The sequence below is a fragment of the Nelusetta ayraudi genome, unplaced genomic scaffold (assembly GCF_046127955.1).
Source record: "Nelusetta ayraudi isolate G7.1 ecotype Tasmania unplaced genomic scaffold, CSIRO-AGI_Nayr_v1 ptg000063l, whole genome shotgun sequence".
In the NCBI taxonomy this organism is placed as follows: domain Eukaryota; kingdom Metazoa; phylum Chordata; class Actinopteri; order Tetraodontiformes; family Monacanthidae; genus Nelusetta; species Nelusetta ayraudi.
In genome coordinates, this window is record NW_027466113.1 from 4,442,891 (window position 1) to 4,467,138 (window position 24,248).

At 48.3% G+C, this 24,248-nt stretch overlaps 1 protein-coding gene across 3 annotated transcripts; it reads right to left on the reverse strand.

Annotated features, from left to right (window-relative positions):
* Positions 1 to 777: 777 nt before the first annotated feature.
* Positions 778 to 23,002, reverse strand: ttyh1 (tweety family member 1). Of its 3 annotated transcripts, none has more exons than XM_076040859.1 (15): positions 22,610 to 23,002; positions 19,164 to 19,333; positions 15,901 to 16,130; positions 13,740 to 13,851; positions 12,031 to 12,368; positions 10,893 to 10,988; positions 10,705 to 10,777; positions 8,762 to 8,837; positions 8,594 to 8,649; positions 8,173 to 8,265; positions 7,331 to 7,423; positions 6,719 to 6,858; positions 5,553 to 5,720; positions 3,723 to 3,801; positions 778 to 1,914 (listed from the first exon to the last, which is right to left on the reverse strand). In XM_076040859.1, exons 2-15 carry the CDS (start codon positions 19,296 to 19,298, stop codon positions 1,831 to 1,833), a joined length of 1,773 nt encoding a protein of 590 aa, XP_075896974.1. In that variant the 5' UTR covers positions 19,299 to 19,333; positions 22,610 to 23,002; the 3' UTR covers positions 778 to 1,830. The 3 variants fall into 3 exon arrangements, with proteins under 3 accessions (XP_075896974.1, XP_075896976.1, XP_075896975.1); XM_076040861.1 differs by having other exon boundaries at positions 5,660 to 5,720; positions 22,610 to 22,994; XM_076040860.1 differs by lacking the exon at positions 5,553 to 5,720 and having other exon boundaries at positions 22,610 to 23,001.
* Between the last annotated feature and the right edge of the window lie 1,246 nt (positions 23,003 to 24,248).

Sequence of the window (24,248 nt, forward strand, 5' to 3'; positions counted from 1 at the left end):
TTTAGAAAAATGTTTTTTGTGACAAATGTAATCTGTTATCGAGCGCAACGTCTGTTTTGGAGATGTCCTGTTGTAGACCTTCTATGCACTACAGAGTTTGTGTTGGCACTGTTTGCGTGTTTGTGCAGGCGTCGGTACTGTTAAAGCCTCACCAGTTTAGCAAATGAAGAACTACCAGTGTCTTTGCATATTTCTGCCCATGTACTACAGCGTGTTTGCCTTCTCACAGTGTGCCACATGACATCTCTAATCCGTTCCTCGTAAGTCAGCCTTTGTTTACCTTTTTACTTTGTGAGACATTTTGAGATTTAATCAGCATTGATAATCTATTACGTATAACTTGAAGCCTGTCTGTGGGACGGTGCGTCCGCAGGCGGGCAGGACTGAGGCTTTGACTGATCAGGCGTGACTTTTAAATCTCTGCAGCCATAAATGAAAGCCAGAGGTTGAGTGGAAGTTCTGAAACTTGCTTTATTTTTCAGTTTGTTTGTTTTTTTCACAAAGCTTTCTTGGTAGTAAATGTGTCAAACATGCAAAAACACTGGTACTGCGTTTGTGCGTAACCTCAATGTTTGTATTTCCTCTCTCCTGTTGATCTATGCATATCCAAACAGAAGGTTGTCTCTGGTGCACACTAGTGACCGACTCTTAACACACGCCTGAGCTCAGAGGTTCATACTGTTGTAGCTTATTTATAATAAACTTTAACTTCCTGTTTTAAGTAAAAACCCTGTGTGCAGCCTGTTGCATTGACCCGCAGACACGATGCAGACCAAGTGAAGGTTATTAAGTTAATTTTTATTTATATTAGACTCTCGAGTGTAAAAGGATGCCATTCAAAAGGAGCATTGGTAACCATACAAACTCAATTCAAGGGTCAACAAGGTCAGTCGGCAAAGACGGGTGGAGGTCGGGAGAGGATCCGATGAAGTTCTCCAACATACCGTACCATATATATATATACACAAAAAACGTCTTGGAGAGATCTCAGAAACCCACTGCTATACATAGTTATTGCTAGTTACGGTATGGCTACTGCGACACCAGTAGCAAGAATCATATTGCTATGTACCTGCTGTCATTGCATGGGATTTGTAGTCGTCCACTCTTGGCCTGAGCGGCAGTTGTCGCGTCTCCCTTCAATCGTTGAAACAGGGTCTTGGTAGCCCTCAAGTATTTTTATTCAGATATTACAGACAGTGAGATATACAGAATACCATAAGGTAGTACAAGGAAAATACAGAATTGCCACCTATAAAAAGTAATCATATTAATGTTTTGTTGTTGTTGTTTTTTTTTAAAAAAAGAAAGAAAAAAAAAGATACCAAGTGAGGGAACTGCATAAACATTCACAGAAAAAAAAAAGTGTCTCGTTGCTACGTGCCAGTGTTTTTCTACAACAATATTTATATAAAAACTCGAAAATAAACCGGTGGTACTGATAACATTTAAGAATATAAAACTACAACTTAGTAGCATCAATACCACTCTGACTTGCCTCACCACTGTTCACGATTTACACAGAGTTGGACAGACGAAGGGAAAGAATTTAGACCAAGTTGACTTGGTTCTTTTTTTTTTGCACAACCTTCCTACCATCACCGTCAACGCCGCCACAAACAGTCCTTTTTCCACTAGTTTCTCTTTTTTTTTATATATATATATATATAAGTCCTTTTCATAAGAATATTTAGTGGTACTGACGTTACGCGCTTTGATTTCACACCTAGCATTCATTGTATTAAGATTAGTTTCTTTTCAGTAAAGTGTCCATTCATATGAAAACTAAACATATCTTCTTTTTTTTTTCTCCTAACAAAAAAATAATAGTCAACGTGAATACAGGTTCCGCGAATGGGCAGGATTGGGGTGTGATTGACTTCCCCCGTAACCAGTCAGCATGCTGGGAGAGTACTGCATGTCCAGGAGCCACATGGAGGAGATAGAGAGAGGGGGGGGGAGAGAGATAGAGAGAGAGGGGGAGAGGAAAAAAGAACATTTAATGATTTACACGTGTTTGTAAAATTGTCAGGAGTCGTTAAAATCACACGTGCTTCTCACTATCTGACCAACACACGTCCAAAAACATTCTGCACAATTTACCTCGTAGAAGTCAAAAGTCTTATGTGCAAGAATTACAATAATTTCCCAGAAATTTAATTGAATGAATAAAACTGTTGTGTGTGTGTTTGCGCACGTGTGTGCGTTGTATGTTATCAGTGTTGCGTGGGGGGGTATTTCATTTTGCCTTCACTTTGCCCTTCAGCCCAGAAAGAAGACACCGTGCATGAATTTTATGCACTTTTTTAACGTCATTGGTAGGATCATCCTGACATTCCTAATTTCCAAAATATGTGAGGATGTGATTTGCGGTAAATTTTAATATCTGATTGCCATCCTACACCTACTGACTGAGTTAAATTGTTGCAGCGTAAATTCTCCGTATAAGTCTTAAAAACTGAACCTTTGAAGATCTGTCAAAGAAGAAGAAGAAGTTTAAGGTTCTAATTTAGTGAAGTCTATTTTTATAATACGAGTATGTATGTTTTCATTGCACAACCCATTAGTCATCATGCCACAGTACTATTCCATTAACAAAAAGAACATGGGCTGAATTTTATAAGGAAATCTGAATGAAATCTGAATTTTCAGCTTCTGCTGCCAATTAGTTATTCAAGGTTTAACTGAATAACTAAAGATGTAGTAAAAAAAACAACATATTTACAATAAAAAAGTCAATTATACAAAGGGCCCACTCAAACAGCACAGGGATCTATTGCCATAAAATGTAGTAAAATACATGTGTATGTGTAAAATGACATAAAGATAAATAATAAATAAACATATGTATATGTATGTATATATATGTATATATGTATATATATATATATATATGTGTGTATATATATATATATATGTGTATATATATATATATATATATATATATATATATATATATATATATATATGTATATGTGTATATATATATATATATATATATATATATATATATATATATATATATATACATATACATATATATATATATACATACATATATATATATACACACACACACACTAATGTCACCTCATTCAGTCGAACAGTCTGATTGTAATTTATCTTTTGATGGATGGACCTAAAGTGACAACAGTGACAATGACAAAACTATACATCATGACTGAACTGGTATTCTTTAGCTTGTAATCCTCCCTCTTACCACTGGAGGGCAGTAAATCTTGCACAATGGACCTTTAAAAGCTTCTTTTGCTGCGTTCAAACCGCAAGGTTATGGATGTTTAGTGAATGACGGCGGCTCCACTTGCTTCGGCCACGAGCCCCTCATATCCCCTGTACATCATGTGATCATCATCATCTAATGGCCTTGATCAGATGTGACAGTGCGTTTGGTCAGATACTGATGAAACAGACGAGCCTGTCGTTAGTCACCAAGTGGTGAGTTGTGCACAGGTTTGATCTGCAACAGTGTGGAAAACATGTTATTGCACAGTTTGGAGAACGTTGCGTTAGAAGAGGAAAAAGAGAGGAGAAGCGGCCGGCGCACAGACGACGGTTCGAAACGAGCGTGTGCGTGAAGAGCGGACGTTTTTTATTTATCGATTTGTTTATTCTAGTTTGAATTAACGAATTTATTTTTGGTTTAATGTCAGAGATGGTGGCAGCAGCGGCGGCGGCGGTGTCACAAACACAGAGGAACTCACAGAGGGGGGTGGGGACTGCCTGTCAGTCAAGGGGAGGCTCTCATAGCCAGGGTTGCCATTGGAGGAAACGTTTGGAGTCCTGTGTAGAGATAGAGAGAGACAAGGACAGAAGAGAGAGGGAGAGGAGGAATGGAGAGGATGGAGAGAAGAGGGAGAGAGGGAGGGGTGAGACACATTGAGAAAGACGGAGGAGAGGAGAGGAGGGCGGAGGGGGGGAGGGGCCGCAGGGCGACGGGACCCAAGGACAGGTAACAGGGGAGAGGGAGAGAGAGCGGTTAGAAATATAGCGCCGAGAAATAAAAGCTAGACAGCTCACAGCACGAGCCTGTGTGATTAGTACAGCTGGCACTCAGACCACTCTTGACTGATGATGCACTGCAGGATTTACACCATAATCTGCAACTATGTGCATTTAGAGCCGGGTGTGAGTGACTCTCACCGTCTCAGCTGTAAATGTTTTTTTTTCCTAATGAATCTGATTATCTGTACCATGAAGAGAGCAATTCCCGAGCGGTTTTCCGCACTCGGGAGGAGTCGACGGGCCTGCTGAGCCTCCGCTGTCCGCTTTAACACAGTCGCCCTTCACGTCGGCCCTGGTTTGTTTTTTGTTTGTTTGTTTGTTTGTTTGTTTTTTTGGGTTCTTTGAGCCACGACAGCGTCAAGCTAAGCAGTCAAGATGATCAGCTTGCACTGGCTAGAGAGCATCAGAGCGCTAACTGAGCTGGGAAACGCCAGTGAGGGAGAAAAAAAAAAGGGGTGGGGGGGAGAGAGAGCACACAATTGGAGATGGGTAACCGACAGACAGAGAGAGAGAGAGGGAAGGAGAGAGAGAGTGCTAAAAGAAAAAGGGAGGAGGTGGAAGGAAGGAAGGTTTGGGAGGGTGAGAAGCAGCGATGACGTGGGAGAGAGATGGAGAGCGATGCAGGTGGGAGGGCGTGTCGGGGGGGAGAGGGAGGGTGGGTGGGTGTGTCGGGGGGGATGGGCGGGGTTACCTACGCCTCACATCGCCGGAGTTTTTTTTTTACGAGCGGAGCCTCGCCGCCTCCCAACACAGCAGTAGCCTACTGCTGTTTAGGAGACAGGACGCCGTTTGTTTGAGACAAAGATCTGTGAGAAATGAGCGAGCGGCCTACACGGTCTGTCCCCGAGAGGAGAGGAATCTTAAATTGAATTTTATTCATTTGGATTTTTTTTTTTCTTCTTTCATGACTCACTCGACAGACGGATGGACAGACACACAGACAGACAGACAGACCTCTGCAGTTGTGTCTGTTTCTCTGCCTACACTGTGGTCCACATTGACTCGTCTGTGTGTCTGTCTGCAGTGCGTGTGTCTGACCTGGCTGCCCTGGACCAGAAGCCCTGACTGACTGACTGACTGACTGACTGACTGACTGACTGACTGACTACAATGCACTCCTACTACTGGCAGAGAGGTGTTTGTGTGAGTGTCCTGAGGGTGAGAAAAAAAAAATACAAAAGGATTTGTTCTCTGAGTGCATCGTCCAAAAAAAGAAAAAAAAACTATGTGTCAAAAAAGAAGTGTGTGTGTGTGTGTGTGTGTGTGTGTGTGTGTGTGTGTGTGTGTGTGTGTGCGTGTGTGTTGTCATATGTCATACATGCCTTTCAATGCCTGACCTGCAGGAGGTGTGAGAGTCGCCCACAGGTACCGAAAACCAGCTTGATGCTGAGGTTGGCACCTGAGAGCGACCTTCTCCTCCTCCTCCTCCATCTCCTCCTCCTCCTCCTCCATCTCCTCCTCCTAGCCCTCCTCTGTCTGCCTGTCTGTCTGTCTGTCTGTCTTTGTGTCCGTGTGTCTGTGTTACTCACGGGAGGGGCGGCGCGCTAGAAAAGGGGGGTGTCCACCCGGCCCCCGGGTAATTATAGAAGGGGGCCATGGCCCCTCGCTGAGACCCCGAGGCCGTCTGTCTACGTGCCTGATGGGAGGTGAAGGGGTCCTCACTCTCGCTGTCGGAGTCCTCGTACTCCTCTGATTCACTGGTGTCACCCATGAAATAAAAAAACAGAGAGAGAGAGGGAGAGAGAGAGAGAGAGAGAGAGACAGAGAGAGAGAGAGAAGGTGGGGACAGAGAAATGATGAAACCACTCGGTCGTCACACACCGATAAAGTCCAGCGTTCATACTTGGCAGCGTCGGTGAAAGGTCCAGTGTGTAAAATTTGGCTTGATTTATGACTTTTATATTGGTAAAAGCTTAACATACTGCCCAGAAATACAGTAATGCAAGTGTACACTGGCAGTACAATAAAAGTCAGTTGGTTTTCCTGCCCTTAGAATGGTTCTCATATATATATATATATATATATATATATATATATATATATATATATATATATATATAGGAATATACATCGAGCAAAAAGGGTCTTGCCACCAGTTAGCTGCCTAGCTAGCTCTGTCAAACAGGCTTCCTTAAAAATTTGGGAAGGCCGCCTGGACCTTTAAACCAATTTGCCGGCAACAGAAAAACAAGAAAAGGAGACAGAAAGCAGCAGAAGCACGTTGAAAGTATTTCCGACTCAAGACCGCAGAAGCACCTCATTTTACACACGCCAGTCAAGAGGAAGACCAAAACCCAAAGTAAATACTCGCTGATGATTTGTGGCGCGCGGGAACAACAGGGGTTTTGTGTGTCAGTGTTGCTCTGTAAAATCTGGGGAATTCCAGATATTTGCAGAGACATTGGAAAACAGGGCCTGTTAAATAAAACCCCGCGGTCGAGTCATTCTCTGGCCAGCCAGGAACGGTGAGGTGCAGCCAAAAATATTTAGCCATAAATACCAGATTGCCAAACGTGGGGAAGTCACTTGTTCTGAATGGATCGTTGTTTTCACCAATCTCCACCGCGTCCTCCCTCGCCTCCTGTTGCTGCTTAATAGTGTGTACGCACGAGTACCTAACGGTGAGTAACCGTGTCCGATCCCAGCAGGGAGTCGGAGGGAGGAAAGAATGCGATTGCATTGTGGGGTTGCTCACCTGGGAAAGCTCCTCCAGGCGCCTGGCAGAGAGCAGAGGATGGCAGTGAAGGCCAGCGCCGAGAGGAAGGAGTAGAGGGAGAGGTAGAGCAAGCCCTCCATCCCGTCATAGCACAGGCCTTTCAAGGAGTCAATGTAGTCCTGGGAGGAAATGGACAGACAAACGTTGACAAAAATGTTCAAGGTCATCTCAGGCTGAAGTCTTTGATTCTCGGTCGTGTTTTCGCTAACAGCGAGAAGTCTCTCTCGGTGGATGGGGGGGGGGGGCATATTGCTGCATATTGCTGCCATACTAAAAGAAAAAAAAGGGGGGGGGGGCTCAGTCTCACCTTATTCCACAAAAAGTTTCACGTTTTCACCAGATAGTTTGAACGTGATTCCATGATAATGAAGCGAAACTAAACATAACAAGGCGAGATAAAAAGGCACCGCACCAGATCACCTTTTCATGCCAGAGGCGAAACTTTTCACCCAATTATGTGATATAGAGCCATTTCTTTTTGGAACGGCGCCAATATGCCTCCATAATTCATTAAATTGAACAAGATGAGGATCTAAAAAAAAAAAAAAAAAGCAGTTATGCAGAGACTGATGCAAGAGTCCAGTTTTTCACCTTATTTAGGCCGCGGCAGTTGAGTAGCGCCACCAGCTGATGGAAGTTCCCCTCAGTGGAGTTGAGGATCTGCTGGACCTCCCTGAGTGATCGCTGTACAGTCCAAAAAAAGGTGAATAGTAAATGTGCTGGAACTATACTTTGTTTTTGTCTCATTTCATTCCATTTTTAGCGCTCCAGTTAACATTCCATTTTAGTTGTGACAAACTGGAGATCGTGTGTGCAGTTCAGCATCTTGTTAGTGGCAATATTTGGAGATTATATGTCTGTGAGTAGAAACTGACAAGCTTATTTGTTGTCTAATGATGACAGAGTGCATATTTTCATGTTTAGCAAAGTTTTGATCCCTTTTACAGAATTGCTAATCATAGTTTGCTAAGTAGCTAGCTTGCTAATTGCCTTGTGGAGTTGTGCAGTGGTTAGCCAACTACATAGATCTGACTTTAGTTGAAATGATAGCCTAGCCGTGTTTTTGAGTGTTTGAATGATGCCCACAGTCAATTTAAGTGACATTTGAATTATATGGAAATACTGTAAAGAGTTGATAATGATTATATGTTGTGTGTATGTTTTACTACAGTTTTACAAAAGTTCAGAGTGGATTCAACCACAGTGTTCAAGAAATGCAAGGAAATCAGTTTAAAAAAAAAGAAAAAGAAAAAGAAAACCTTAAACTTCCAAGCTTCAGTTTTCATTGGATTGTCTCAAATGTTAACTATCTGTCTAGTTTGACATCAACTCAAGGACAGAATAGTAAAGTTAGATGGTGGAAGTTGAGGTGGGGGTTGGGGGGGGTGCGCAAGGGATGGAAGAGGGGCTTCTTCCCAAATGGGATGCTGTACCTCTGCTTTGGGGAACTGTGTGAGAGCGTTCCTGTCCAGGCTGGAGAGGTGAGTGTGGATGTTGGACAGCGCCCTCTGGGACTGGGTCAGCAGCTGCAGCCCACATGACAACACAAGTTCAGACCTTTTCTCCTTTGGCTTTAACTTCTTCAAACACACCATTAGTATGCTGAGCGTGTCGGGGGCTTTCTGTCTTTTTCTCTTTTTTTCCCCCACACAAAGTGCGCATCACTTGGAGGACAGGACGGACAGCAGCAGCAGCTGTGCATCTGCTCTGTCCTTAGCCGGCCTTGAGCAGGTCCGACCCGCAGTCTGCCGGGCTAACTTTCAAAGAGTCGGTGGAGGTTGAGAGGACAGAATAATTATACTGTGATATATTGGGGAAACATGCGACTGCAAAGGAGGAGACGGAGGACGCTACCTGCTGGAAGGGGCTGTTCATGCGTCTGCTGCAGGTCAGGTAGTAATCCACCACATCTGAGTGGGCCAGTGGAAGACAAAAAAAAAAAGGGAGGAAGAGGGTTCCTGTCAGCATATTTGACCACAGCTGACCACGTTAATCAAGGACACTGCACCAAGAACACAGTACCTGAGCTGGTCGCCGTGTTTAACTGGGTGGAGTTGAGCACGAAGGTGTTTGGGTCGGAGCAGAAGTCGCTGAGCGCCTGCGGACGGGCCGTCGGGGAGGGTTGAAGGAGACGGGGGGAAAAAATGGAGAAGAGCACAAGGGGGTCGTGAACCACACGACACGCTGACCGACTGACACACTTAACCCGAGCCGCTGTCAACCACACGGCCGCAAATATCGATCTGCCCGAGTTACACCAGGTCCTGGGCGAAGCTGATATCTTTCCATGAGCTCATCACCAAGGGGCCTCAATCTGCCACTTCTATGACCTGACACATAACACACATACATGCACACGGCAGTATGACATACCAACGGCGAAGCCAAAGCCAGCTGGGAGCAAAGATGAGATGAGTTTGGAAAAGTCTTTCGCTGCTGGCCTTTTGGTTCAAACAGGCAAAAGTCGACTTGTGACACCGTGAACTCCTGAAGCTGCACTAAATGTCTCTGGTTGACGCCAGCGTCCTTATTTACAACTCGCCTTTGCCGCAACTGCGACAGCGTGATAACATGACAGCGTTTGCGGAGGGTCGAACAAAAATAAAGCAAACAAAGTTACGTCAAGACAAAATTATAACCAGACTTTGACCAGATTCACTTCATCATGCATTCTTTTGTCCAGTTTTGACCAAAACTTTTCTTTTATCGCATCTGAAGTTGTCTGTAGCCGCCGCCTCTTCCCTCCTCGACGGACTCCGACTGCTCCGCTCAGATTTCTCTCCAGTTGTATCAGCGAGGTTACAGACTTTACGATCGATGCCACGCTCTACGCAGCACTCAGCCCGGAGTCGCCACAAAGAGCACTCCTGCTTGAGGTTTCTCCACCAGAAGAGGGAGTGAAAGCCCGCGGAGAGCACCAACAGACGGCCGGTCGGAACAAAGTGGGCCGTCCGACAGCCGAGCCTTTGTTTTCCCGTCAGTGACTGCGGACAGAGCGTCTCTGTGCCCAAACTCACAGGCCTCGGGACGTCTCCTGCCAGCTCCGCACGACACTGAGGCCCCTTAAAGTAGGCAGCCGAGCAGAAAAACAGCCAGCATTTGGCCTTTTCATACAGCACGGACTTGGGAAAAAAACGAAACAAAATAAACACACACGCACAAAACAAGAAACAAAGCTCTCCGATTCTGAATCATACGGAGCAAAGTGGACGGAGAGGGACAGAACTTTCTCTGTTGCACGTCACTGACGCTGCAGTTCAACACTGTCCAGCAGGGTGCTGCTGAGTTGGAGCGTCCGGGCCTGGTTGGCGAGGCCGAGGCAGCAGCAGCAACAGCAGCGGTTCGAGCCGAGCACTGTGATGGTTCACCACTTCATCACTCTCTCAGACTGATCTTGAGAAACTCACCCTGACTCTCTCCCTCACACACACACACACACACGCACACATTTTCCCTTCCTCATTCCCGCTGAAAGCACTTCCCCTCGTCTCCTATCTCCATCTCTCAGAGGCACACACACACACACACACACACACACACACACACACACACACACACACACACACACACACACACACACACACACTCAGCAGTCACACTCCTCACATGGAACTCCAGTGCTTCCAACGCACTCTAATGCACAAGTGCACTTTGTTGGCCAACGAGTTCGTGCATGCACACGCGCATTGAATCTTTAATCTCTGGCCCCGTTTTCTTGCCTTTCTGGTCCTTGGCCACGGCTGCAGCAGCACCAACCTCCCCCCCACCCACCCACCCACCACCCCCACCCGACGACCCACAGAGCCGGGCCTTTTCACTGTTTAGCACAACGGGCACGGAAAGGCGAACACAGGCCGACGTGCACGGCGCTGGCGTGCGATCAGTGCGACCACTTCCTGGTTCCCCCCCGCCCCCCTCCCCCACCCATTAGAGCAGCCTCTCCCCCTCCTCCCCAGTCTACTCACCACCACGGTGGCAGTCTCCAGACCCAGAGAGCCCCAGCTGAGGAAGAGGGCCAGCCAGGCCAGCACTGTCATCCTGCCAGGAAACACCACAGAGTCTTCAGACCAGACGACACCCAGACCGTCCAACCAGAGGTGTGTGTGTGTGTGTGTGTGTGTGTGTGTGTGTGTGTGTGTGTGTGGACACTCACAGGATGAGCAGCCAGCGGGCTTGTTTGGCCAGGCCCAGCAGGATGAACAGACACACTATGAGGTCGAGAAGCAGCAGCAACACATACGACAGCCACCTGCAGTTTGAAAAGGAAAGGTGTAAACACACACGCACACGCAGAGCCACTTTTAATGAGCGCACGTACAGTAAATAGCAGGCTGCAAAGTCTGGGGCAGACGACAGTTGACCTTCTGTAAATGTACGGATCGTGAAATAAAAAAAAACCTAAACAACTGAGTGCAAATGAACTTGTGAGAAAGCAAGTTGTAAAAGAAGAATTTATGTGGAAATCAGTCCGTGTTTATGGACCAGGCCACATCAGTCTGCTCCATAAATAAACTGATATAAAAGGGAAATAGGGAAAACAACAGCGCTCTGTGTTTTTAATACGTCCAAGGAAAAACACAAAAAACGATCAACGCAGCTTCACCGTACGTGTGATTGTGTTTTTTCTCTTACATCATTATCTGGAATTGCTCAAACTGGAACCACAATTTAGATGAAAAAAACATGTTCATAAGGAACATTAATTCGATGAGACGACTAATTCGAATCTATTTTTGTCGTATTTGCCAAGAAGCCAACGGTGACTGGCTGTGTTTCGCGAGAAGACATTGATGGAACTTTTTAGAGCGACTCTGAGAAGAAAAACAGATGAAGGATTACATAACAGAATGTCAAAGTACCTTTTTTGCAAATACTTACAATGGTTGAAGAAAAGGATTATTTAACCGTTTGCCTAAAGAGGTCAAATGTTCCATTTGTGCCGGTCCAATCAGTTCATCGCACACAGCGTTTGTGAGTCTTGCGCAATATTGAAAGGCAGGAATCGGATGTTTAACATTCCCTTCATCCAGTTTGGATTAATTACGTGATTGCTTAAGAGAAGTGACACTTGAGTCCTTTCCAAATTCTGGGCCCAAAAAAATAAATTGCGCAAACTGAATCTGATTTGATTATTTATTGCACCATTTCCTGATGCGCTTTTGCAAAGCTGCCTCTGTGCTGCTGCGCGCTGTCGGATCATTTTTGAATAAATTCCATCATCAGGCAGCCGTAACTAATGAATACACAACTCTCAATCATCCAGCATCGCAACCCTCACAGTTCAGCCTCACCTGTAGTCCTCGTTGACCATCAGCGTGTTGGCAGCCCAGCCGGGTGAGAAGGGGTTGGGCATCAAGCCGCTGCTGGGCACCAGGGTGGGGGCCACCGAGGGAGGAACCGGGGTCAGAGGGATGATGGACGCCCCGCTGACGCCGCTGTCGTTCCCCAGGCCCGCGTCCAGACCGGAGCGAGCCAGCGAGATGGAGGAGAGCAGGTTGATGACGTTCTCCGACAACCTCCGGCAGTTCCGCGTGGACACCAGGAACGGCTTGCTGCCGGAGAAGAGCTCCTCCATGGAGGTCAGAGGTCCCGAGATGGACAGCTGCAGGCCGGAGACCGTGTCTGAAATCTGGAGGGTGGGGTGGACGGAGGAATGCAGAGGATGTTAAGTGAAGCAGGAAACCGCAAAGTGGAGGGAGAGGACGGGACTCGGAGAGCTGTGGTGATAAATGGCTGCGTTAACATCATGAAAAAAACCCACAGCAGATGGCGGTCACGGCGCCGCCTCGGTTTCGCTAACGCCAGTGAAAGGGAGTTGACGCTTTTACGGTAACGAGCGCTTGAATTGCAACATCCGGACACTCAGACGGAATGCGAGGGGCTGAAATGATCCTGGAAATGAGTTGCAGAGGAGCCGCCGCTGGTGTCGTTGTCATTAGGAAAGTGTCGTCTGAGGAGCTTCTCAAGGGTGAAAATCCTCTGAGGCGGAGGAGCCACCAGCGGGGAAGGGAGTCAAAGTTTAGGGCTCGATAGGGAGAGAGAGGTCAGGTTGTTGTTTCCAAACCGCTACTGACAGAAAAATCTGATTATTAGACTGAAAAAATGAAGTCTAATGTATAAATAATTATAAGAAATAACATATCCACCCATCCAGGTGGAATTAAAGGGACACGCAGGTGCTATATGCCGGTATATCTATCATTTGTGTCAGAATCAGCTGATTGTTTGACGCCAGCCACGCAGTTCACGGGGGGTGTGGTTAAGGAACGCTGATTGAATGATTGAGTGAATGCCGATATAGTCACCTGTTCACCATGAAGAGGTGGTGAGTTGGGAGAACGTTTTATTCGGTTGACCGTTAATCCCACTGCAAATGAGCACCCTGACCACATTGCCTTGTTTGTTTGTTTTCCTCTGAGTCACAATAAATACGGACACGAACCATAACATGGAAATGGCTTTATGGTTTGCGTAGCGGGTCACCAATGCTATGTTCCTGTACTTTTAGCCGCTCAGTGGCTTCACCTTTTTGTTCCGGAGTCACTATTGAACAGTTAGGCCATCAATCCTCCAGTTCAACACTGGATTCTTCCATTATAAATATACTGTGTGCTGTCTTCTTCACCTCCAATGTGCTTCTCAAGCAAAACACTGGACCCGAAATGTGGCCTGAATGTTCTTCCAAATGAATATACCAACCCACTGTGTTATTGTTGATGAATACTGTAAAAAAAAAAATTCCAGCGCTGCATCCTCCACAATGCAGTGCACATTCAGCAGGCTGACACATACAGTAAACCACTGTTTGACCACAACGTCAATAAAAACGTCATTTGTATTGGATTTTCTCACCCCCCCCCCCCCCCCTCACTCCCCTCCCTCGCCGAGTACCTCCATGTGCACATTCACACACGCACGCACGCACACGCGCACTCACACAGTGCAGCCGGGGCAGATATTTTGGCAAGCCAGTTTACAGTGCGAGAGCAGCAGAACTCACCAGCAGATCGATGGAAGCCAGTGTGTAATTGGCTGTGAGAAGAGACGAGGTCAACTGATACATCCCATCATTAGCCTCGCTGTTGCCATAGAAACCGATGCCTATGGCAACACTGCAAAGGGAGGGGAGGGAGGAGAGAGAGGGAGAGAAAAAAAAGAAGTCATGAGATATTGTGGGAGGGGCGCGTATTTATATATGTACTGTACAAATATGTGCGTGTGTGTGTGTGTGAGAGAGAGACCGAGAGAAACCAAGGGAGATGGAGGCGCAGGCAGCAGCAGCAGAAGCTCAACACTTATGTTTAATTCAGTGTGTATGCACATTTTAAATGACTGTGACAGGAGATGGAGCGGCAGAGGACGGGGATGTGAGTGCACTGGATGTGCATTGCACCGCTGCTGGGGCACAGGGAGGGGGCGGGGGATGAACAGACGACGTGATGGGGTCGCTGGGGGAGGCAGGGGGGGTGGGGGGGAGAAAAAGATGATCCCGGCCACTCGGAGCCGCAGCCCCGGCGAGGTACAGCGCCGGCAAGGCCGAGCGCGGGCGCCATGTTTACACGTCTTCCTGTTATTCAAATATTCAGATTAAGGCTTCGGCACCAGCTGTTCCCTCAAATCCCCGCAAACCCGAGAGGAATGGTATGACCCAATCTCCCACAAAGTATGTGACCCAGATTAGAAAGCAAGAGGGATGGGGAGGCAGGAGGGGGCGGTGGGGGGAGGGTCGCGCGGCCGTGTGCTCTGCATTTCAAGCTGCCGACGCCGCCGAGCGCTAATGCGGCGACTCTTCCTGCGGCCGCCAGGAGCAACATCTGGAGGAACCGGTGTAAATGGAAGATGGGGGGAAAAATTTTTTTTTCCAGGAGGTTAAACTCCGACATGATGGCGTTTTGGTGATGTTTCTCCATCCAGAGCTGCTCTGAAGTGAATCAGCCCACATCCACCTGAGAGTCTGTGCGAGATGAAGCCGTTCCTGCGCGTCGTGTTTCCCGCACGTTTGCAGCTTCGTTTAAAGCCGAGCGGAGTGAAGTCGACTCTGATGGCAGGCGTGCACGGGCACGAGCGGGCACGCACGCACGCACAGCTGAGGCCTGCGGATTCCAGTTAACAGAACGCCGATAAGAAGAGTTTTCCATCAGTGACTAAAACGAGGAAACACCGGACGCACGTCAGTCACAGTCGCAGTTCGCGGACAGTCTGGAGGGAAAAACTACATCTGCTGCTGGATGACGGCAGGCAGGGTCGCCTCCGGTGGGGAAGTGACGCCACTGGAGGTGGGCGAGCTGAGCTCATCCACACACACACACACACACACACACAGTAAACAGCGGAACAACATGACCGTCAGCTGTCACTCAGGCCTGTTTCCCTCCAACATGTGAGAATGAAGAGCAGATGACGATGATGGTGGTGGTGGTGGTGGGGGTGGTGGTGGTGGCGGTACGACGTGGCAACACCAGAGGCAGTCGACACTCCAGAGGGCCCGTCGGTGGGACGCTGCACTGGCGGCACCTGCAGCTGCAGCAGCTGCTTGACCAGTTTGACCTCAAGATTCATCGGCTTTAATGTCACATTGTTTTAAAGTTTTACTTCCCCACCGGTGTGAAAAAAGAGGAATGAAGTGGATTTCTCTTGTAATGTGTCACACAGTGTGTTCAAAATGTGATTTTTTTTTTTGTTTTTTCTATTGGAGACTTAGATGGGTCGCACTGCATATCAAGCAGGAGTGACGACAAACAGATCACTTCAACTCTTTGAAAAAAAAAAGAAGAAAAAACATGTTCGCTTGCAGCAGTACTCAGCCAGTCAACCACATGACACTGTACAAGTACAAGTTCCCCAGTTGGACTACAGTGCCCATGATGTCTGTCTTGACCTTTGCCATGACTGCACACGTGTCTGATATTAACACAATCAGGTGAAGTGACAGCCACAGCCACTGGCTGTCTGTCTATGCCTGAAGGAGGTCGGAAGGACTGAAAGCTTGCAAAACAAATTGATAATTTGCACAAGGCTGCGAGTGTGCGGCTGCTGTTATTTGGTCTACACCTAAGACCTTTAAAAGTCATGTAAATACTTCTCTCGCGTCATGGACTAATGCAGGTGAGGGTGACACCTGGTGACACCCTCTCCCACCCTCCCACCCCCCCCGTCCTCACCAGCAGAGCGTGACGGCGGCCACCGCCACCCAGGTGACGCAGCAGATGCCGCGGCCCTTCTTGCCGCTGTAGCCGTGGCCCGTGCTGCCATCCTCGTCCTCGTCCTCGTCCTCGGAGCCCTCGCTGCGGTCGCCGCGGTGGCAGCAGCAGTAGTGTATGAGGAAGGAGAGCACCACCAGCAGGGAGAGCACCAGGGCGATGGCCGACACGCTGGACAGGACCAGCAGGGTCTGCAGCAGGGATAGAAGGAGGAGGAGAAGAAGAAGAAGAAGAAGAAGAAGAAGAAGAAGAAGAAGAAGAAGAAGAAGGAGGAGGAGAAGAAGATTTTTTTTTTTTTTTTACAACCACACTTTACGTACAACAAAACAAAAATGATGCAGCTTTTTACAGGCAAAAAATTATGAAAAAATAGATGATGAATAAATAAATAAATAAATAAATAAATAAATAATAATGAACAAACGAAAAACTCAAACACAAGCCAAAAAGAAACATTCAATCTTTCAGTGCATCAGAAAAAAGTAATTCATCATTTAAGATAGCACACAAAATGTTGTTATGGCGCCAGATTGCTGAGAAGCTCTCGAGGTCGTTCATCGTTTAAAAAAAAGAAAATTCCCAGGCGGACTCTGCAACAAAGGTTGCGGCGCCACACCATCGTTACATCTGCATTGAAAAACCCTTCAATTCTGTTTCTCCTGGAAATGTAAATGGCCATTTTTGCTTCCCCAACAATAAGTTTTAAAAGTTGCCATATTGTCTTGTTTTTTTCTGTTGTAGCCCATACCATAAATAAAATGAGTGACTGTAAAATGTTGATCGAAAGAACTGAAAACATTGAACATAAAACGTTTCCTTGGAGTTCCAGAGGAAGAAGCAGAAGAAGAGGAAGAAGAGGAAGAAGACGGGGGATGTGAGAGAGAAATAGATATGGCACTTCCTTTTTTTCTTTTTTGCAGGTGCTAAAACACCGAGTCATCTTCTTAAACAGTGTGCGTTGTTCCCGCCCCCACAGCAACAAGGGGACTGTGATTAAGAAGGTATTAGAGCGTCGAATGATGGTGTCAGTGAAGCAGGAAGATCAAGATTCCCCCTCTCCCCTCCCCCCTCCAACACACACACCCGCGAATCTGAACCGAGTGAATTCAGCTTTTTTCTCTCGCTCTCCTCGTTGGGATACATTTCATAAATATTCCATAAACCCTCGGTGCCCATCGGTCCGTGATCTCCTGGCACACGGCAGCGGGGGGAGGAATGATAACGATAGAGAGGATGAGGAGGAGGAGGAGGAGGAGGAGGATAATGATGATGTCACTGAGCCCTGTCAGACTCTGATCGGGCTCCGTGTCACAAAGTCAAATGGGAGTGAAACACACTTCACTCGGCCGGTAGTATTATCCCTCGTCCATCTGGCCGTCTGTCACCGCCGCTTCCTGCACCTTCCCTCCGTATCACCTCCTGTTCCGCGCCTCCCCACCCCCACCCCACCCATATCCTACGCCACTCATCCCGCTATTCCAACCCCCCCCCCAACACACACGCACACACACACATGCATGCGTGCACGCACGCACGCAGGCAGGCTCACACTCTTCCTCTCCTGCACTCTTCCCCCTCTCCCTCTCCTCCTTTCTATCCACACCACTGAATCTCTATTAATAATCTGTGACCTACTTAAATACATTCACTGCCACTCTCCCTCACTCCCACTCTCATCTCCCGCTCCCTCCCCTTTTCCCTCTGCCCGCTCCCCTGTTCGGCAACCTCCTCGCATTACTCATTCCCTCACTCTCTCGCTCTCTCTATCTCGGAGCACTTTCAGTCTCTTTTGTCTTTTCTGTTCTGCGGGATAATTTGTGCAGCTCCGCCGCCACCGCCGCAGCCGCCCCTCTCTTCCTCTTTGTACCGCAGAGAAGTCACAAACAGGCAGTGTGAGATGCTGCTTAGCCGGAGACTTTTTTTCTCGTTTGCTTTTTTGTGCAACTGAGCCGGTTTGGAAGGAGAGAGGACGGACGAGACCTTTTGCGTGGCGCAGCGGGGGTTTGGGGGGCGCAAACTGTACGCGGGCAATGCCAGAGCAGCGTGTGGGAAAAAAAAGCCGCACCTGCGGCTGGTGCACTTGGCCACGTCGCAGCTGCATACAGCGTGCGGGAATAAAAGGCCTCAACACAGCAATGAAAAGAGGGATGAAAACATGAGAAAGACCAGAGAAGGAGTGTCTGCAAGAGGCGACCGAATTGAACCATTTCACGTTGAAGAATTTGAAGGTCCAGTGTGCAAAATTTTTAAGGATTCACATTCAAGCCACCGTAAGGCTGCTAGCTTAAAAAATGATGGTGTAAGATGGCAGCTAACTAGGAGACAGTCCCTTATTGCTCCATGTTTTTACATCATTTCGCGGGCCAATAATTTTGGCAGTTCTTGTTGAAATAACCTCAAATTTTCACAGAATGTATAAAAACAGATCAAGATTTTATATTCAATGTTTTGTTTTTGTTCTGTTTTCAGGTTGACCAACGTTGTTCACTCCCAAAGAGAAGTCGTTTTTCCTCTTGGAATATGCTCGCGCACCCAGTGTGTCACCCAGTTGTGTCACAGGCGGTGCACCTATTAAACACTTGTGAAATCGGTCTCAAAATGAACTTATGATGTTCAACACCTAAACTGTTCAATTTCATTGCGCTAGACTGGGTAGTTTTCAACATAATTGCTTTTAAAATGATGTCAAATTTTTTTTTGGAACACCCTGTATATTCTTGTATTAAAGAATGTACAGATTAAAATGTTTTAAATTTGTTGATTTAATTCATTTTTTTGAGTATGTATGTGCTTATATAACAATGTAAGGGGGGACTGAATATGATAAGCTTTGCTTCTTTCAGCCCCTTCTGCAACTTGCACTTTGCATTTTTGTTGTTGTTTGTTTTGTTGCACATATTGGCTGTTTTACTTGTGCTTGTTTGAGACAAATATAAATCAAATCAAATCAAATATATGAGAACCGCTCTAAAGGCAGTAAAACCAAACTTTTATTCATGTTTTTTGGGCAGTATGTTGAGTTTTTACCAAAAATCATAAACCAAGCCAAATTTTACACACTGGACCGTTCTGAAAATTTGTGTAGAGGAATTTTTAAATCAATCTACTCTCATTAAAACTGAGCGCGCCACTGATGGGGCAGCACGCACCCCTCCGATTGGCCGGCGTGCGGTCATGTAGTCATGGCGGCGCGGCGAGCAGCTGCGTGCGGCAGGTGTCGTTACCTGCTGGTACTCCCAGCTGTCGGGCACGAAGACGTTGTCCTTCATCTGCATGCTGAGGTCCAGCCTGGGGAGGGCGTGACACAGCCTCACCCAGAGCGACGGCGTGTAGCTGGGCACCGTTGCCATGGCAGCCATTTTCTAGCGCCAGCCAGCGGTCCCCTCCTCCAACCCTGCCAGGGAGAGAGAGAGAGAGAGAGAGAGAGAGAGAGAGAGAGAGAGGAAGAGGGGTCAGAGCGGCCTCAGTGGTGGGGGAGGGGAGGAGGGTACAGTCAGGGGTGACAGGCTTATGGGAGCAGGAGTGCAGGGAGGTCAGTGGCCACCTGGGAGCCCCGCCCACCTCAAGCCCCGCCCACCCGGGTAGGTGAAAGAAAGACGGCTTGTGAGCAGCATGACATCACCTGAGCAAAAACTGCACTTACAGTCTCTTACTTTAAGATGTGTTTTCACTTCAAGTTTGCTCAAAGTGCAAACCCTCACAGCCGCCACTGGGAGACGCTACTGAGTTTTTGGCTGAAGTCGCTCATCTGGGATCATTTTCTCGTGGCAACATTTTAAAGAAGGATGTGTACGAAAACTAGCAGCCTGTCGCAGCACAAATGTTGTGTCTTCAGGTTCAGGACACGCTGCTGTTCTAATGAGGCTGAGTTGCATTATGGGCTCAGAATTGTTACAATGACTGATTGTTGAAGTCATTTCAATAAACAGTAATAATATAGAGTCAAAAATAAAAGAATGAATGAATGAATAACCAGATTGTTTCATGCAATCTTGAAGTTATTTGTTGTTCCTTGGAATGGACGTTGCAAGTTAGTCAAACACAAGCCATATACTTTAGCCGACAAACATGCGTTCATTTACTGCAGCAGTACCAACACATGAGATGTTGGGAGGGGAGGGGAGGGGAGGGGAGGTAAAATAATCATACAGAGCACAGAGACATTCGAGTCAATTCGCTATTGACCGCTGCTTGGTGTCCGGCTTGCCTCCTTTTGGGCCGACCAAGACGGATAAAGAAGAGTGGACACAATGGCTTAATCCGGTTAGCCAAAACATACATTCAAATCCTGCACACAACGACTGCACAGAGGGCCAACAGAGAGCACGACGAGGGCCTGCTCGGCTTCTGATACCGGCTGCCCAGATTAACAGACCAGCAAAGATTTAGCGTCAAAGAAAATATATATATATCTTTTTTTAAGACCGCTCAAGGAAAGAAAAAAAAAAAAGAAAAAGGAACAACAGCAGCAGTGAGAGCGACGCACAGCTCAGCTCGGCGCTGATATCACTATTTTCCTTTGAGCTGAACATCCAATAATGCGGGAGACACTGAATGCAACACTTGTTCTGGATTTTCTTTGCGCATCAACGCAGCTGTTTATTTATTCAACGCAAGTTTCAATCGGCGCAGTCGTCGCCGCCGCTGAAGGATTCGACTGTCGCTGGCCCGTTCACTGCTGGCCCTCACTGCTGCCGGACACAGATAGACCTCATGTCACATTTAAATGCCAGACCCCCCCCCCCCACACACACACACACAATTCAGATTTGGGCCGGTCACGGCGTGGAAGTTAACAGCTCGCCCCCACGGGCCAGACAGCGCTGCCCTAAGCCCATTACAATAAGCCCGGTCACCTTTGTGGCACCAGCGGCCCAACTGTCACAAATCAAATCGATGCCATATTTCCATTTGCCGTATTAAAAAGCGAGCCGAGTGCCGCCGCGCTCAGACGCCGCGAGAGCTGCGGCGGCGCGAACACGCTGCGCCCGTCTCTCCACTTCACACGCACGTCACTTGTTTGTCACTGTGAATTTACAGGATCCAGCGAAACCTTAGCAGGTGTTTTGGGTTGGTTGGTTGGCTGGCTGGCGAGACGACAGCAAGGGGATGGGGGGGAGGCGGGGGGGGGGGATCTTTCTGTAATCAAAGGAATCGAGTCTACTCGCTGGGATCACCGGCGAGAAAGTGGGTCAACGCGATGAAAGCGAGTCCTCCTGATGGATTATAATACCGCACTGGCGCAAGCATGGGAAAAAAACAACGACACACACACAGTTTAAAGACCCATTATTGTGCAATTAATAGAATTAGAGTCTCCAGCAGGTCACCAGCGGTCTCCCACTGAGACAAGGCAGGAGCCTCCTGCAACCCGGAGAGCGATGGAGGTGGGGGTTCGGGGTGGGGGGGTAACCTAATGAGGTGATGATAATGGGGGAGACACCATGGGGGGAGGGGGGCAGACACGGTCCAGAAGCGGCAGTTTACTCAGCAGTTGTCATGACAGAGGAAACCTCAAGTTGACGTCTCCTTCCTGCCACTTTTGTCATCAGGCTTTTTTCTTTTTTTTTACTGTTGCATAACTGAAGACCAACAAAGAAGGAACCTGATTCAGTCAGGTGCCCGCAGAAAGAGAGACAAAAGGGGGGAGACGCAAGGTGAGGTGAGACGCGGCACCCGTCGTCTCGGCTCTTCAGAAAAAAGAAAGAAAGAAAGGAAAGCATGGGGGGGTTTCAGGAGGGGGTGGGGGTGGGGGGTCAGTCTGCACAGAGCGGAGACGCCGCCGAGAATGAAATCAGGTGAGTGAGACGAGACTCCATGATGCCCCGACGTGGAAAAGTGGAAAGAGCCATTTTGTAAAAGCAGCTAACGAGAGCGTCGGGATCAACTGTGGAGGAGAATCAACTCCAACCTTCATCTGCTGCAGAGACGTGCACATTTCCAATGTCGCCGGCGTGTGTGTGGACACGCGCACACGCACACGCACACGCACAACACGGCAGCAACAATTAACGACAACACTTACGGCCTGTGATTTACAAGGAAACATCGCAGCCTCGTAACGTGCAGCAAATTAATTAGCGGCTTTACGAAGTTAGCGACCGTGCGAAGCCGCCGGACCGAGAGATTTACGATGTCCCTGCCCCCTTCGCGTTGGTCCGCAAGACCGCTGCTCGACGACGGACCTCGAGGAGGAGACGAGCGCAACTCGCAGTCACGGCAAGTCAGAGCGCATCGGTGCTCTGGCGGGCGCGCGAGTGCAGCGTGACAAGTTGACGGTGACAAAATACTTCCACGCCGACGGACCAGCAGCCGCTGGACAGGCAGGCGTCCAAACATCCTGCAAGGTTTAACTACCGGCAACGGGACGTAATGACAGAGCAGACTGGTGATGGCAATGCAGTCGAACCATTACAGCATCATCTATTAATTCATTATTAATCATTCCTATTCCACAAGACGTCCAAGCTGGAGGTTGCATCGAGCGAACAAGCAAATGGAAGAAGCAGGGATTCAAAATGTTGCAGCGTTACACTCGTGCATTTAATCAAATTTCACTGGAAAGGCGATTTGTCTCCGCAGCCACATCAGAAATAAATCCATCATGGAGGAGACAGGGTGCGAGCGAGGGAGAGAGAGCGAGAGAGCGAGAGATCGGACTGGTACTCACCTCTGTCGGCGGCTTCGGCCGAGGATTCTGTCCTGCTCTGTGTCGTCTCTCCGCCGGCGACCCCCGTGGGAAAAAAACTACCCGCTCAGAGAGCTCTTCTGTCGGCCATCAACGCCTGGCGCTCCCGGAGAGGAAGAGGGGGGGAGAAAAAAACACCATCCTGAATGAGCGAAAAATGGCTGAGAGTCATGCCCGACGATGTGTCAAAAGATGGGGTGCAGGGAGGCGGAGGAGGAGGAGGAGGAGGAGGAAGAAGAGGGGGGGGGTCAGAGCTCCGGTGGTGGGAGGTGAGGGGGGGCGAGCGTGCCAATAAGTCTTGAAGTTATTGAAACGTCCAAATAGCCAATGATTGTACGGTTTGTCCGGTTGACAGCGGTGAGGTGCTTGTGTTGATGGATGAGAGAGAGAGAGAGAGAAAGAGAGAGAGAGAGAGAGAAACAGAGAGAGAGAGGGAGAGAGAGAGAGAGAGAGAGAGAGAGAGATTAAGATTGAGGAGACACCCCCGAGGGACCTTTTATCGGAGCGTCGTCGCCCCCTCGACGCTTCCCAACGACTTCACAACACGATATCACTCAAAGATAATGAATCTGTTAACGGGGATTAGCAGCCGTTTAACTCAGCCGGCTTCGCAGCGGAGATGCCAGGGGTCTAAAGCCGACTGCACGCCCCCCGCCCTCCTTCCCACCATCACACCCCGCACACTCCCATCAGCCTGACCAATGCCTCGACCAGATCGCCACCACGGCAAGAATTGCTAGCGACTGGCTGCAGAGGAACAAAAAAAGAATGAAACAAAATTTGAAATTCTATGGAAAAGAGAGAAAAATCACTCACAGGTTCGGATGCAACAGATTGAACTCCCGCCTTAGCGACAACTCTGACGAGCTGCTAATTTCGGAGGTGGAGGAGGATGGCAGAGCCGGAGAGAGCGCATGTGAAGCGCACACGCACGCACACACAGAGGCATGACGGGAGGGGGAGATGCATGAAGAGAAAACACTGTGGAGGGGAGTGAAAAAAAAAAAGTGGATTCCCAGGGAGAGATGCTGAGAGAAACAGGGAGGGGAGGGGGGGAGAGACAGAGTGAACAATAAATGGGGAAGTGGAGGGAAAGGGGGCGGCGGGGGGGCATGCAAAGGGTTTTTTTTTGTTTTTTTTTTCAGCCAACAAAACCAGATTCAAGCAGCAGGAGCAGCAGCAAATCCAGTGACGTGAAGGCTGGAGGAGGAGATGGAGTGATGGACGGAGGATGGAGACAAAGGTGGAGATGCTGCCTTGACGTTGGCAAAGCAAGAGCCCAAATTAAAGGCATTTAAAAAGAAAAAAAGAAAAAAAAAGGGAAAGATGATGGTGTTTGTCTGCCGTTGGTGAAAGGGGGGCACAGGCAGAGAGGGAGGCGGGGGAGGGAGGCAGGGGGGAGCGGGGAGGGGGCGGCGTTCCTTTTTCTGTGTCACTGAAAAGAGAGAGTGGGGGAAGGGAGGCCGGTGGATAATGCGAGCGGGCGGACGAGCGAGGGAAGGGAGGGAGGGAGGGAGCGAGCGAGGGAGCGAATGGCAGCGCCGCACGCTGGCCGACTCCTCCAGCCCGTCCACAGAGCCGGCCAGCGAGCCAGGTTCTGGGAGGAAGGGGGGGGGGGGCG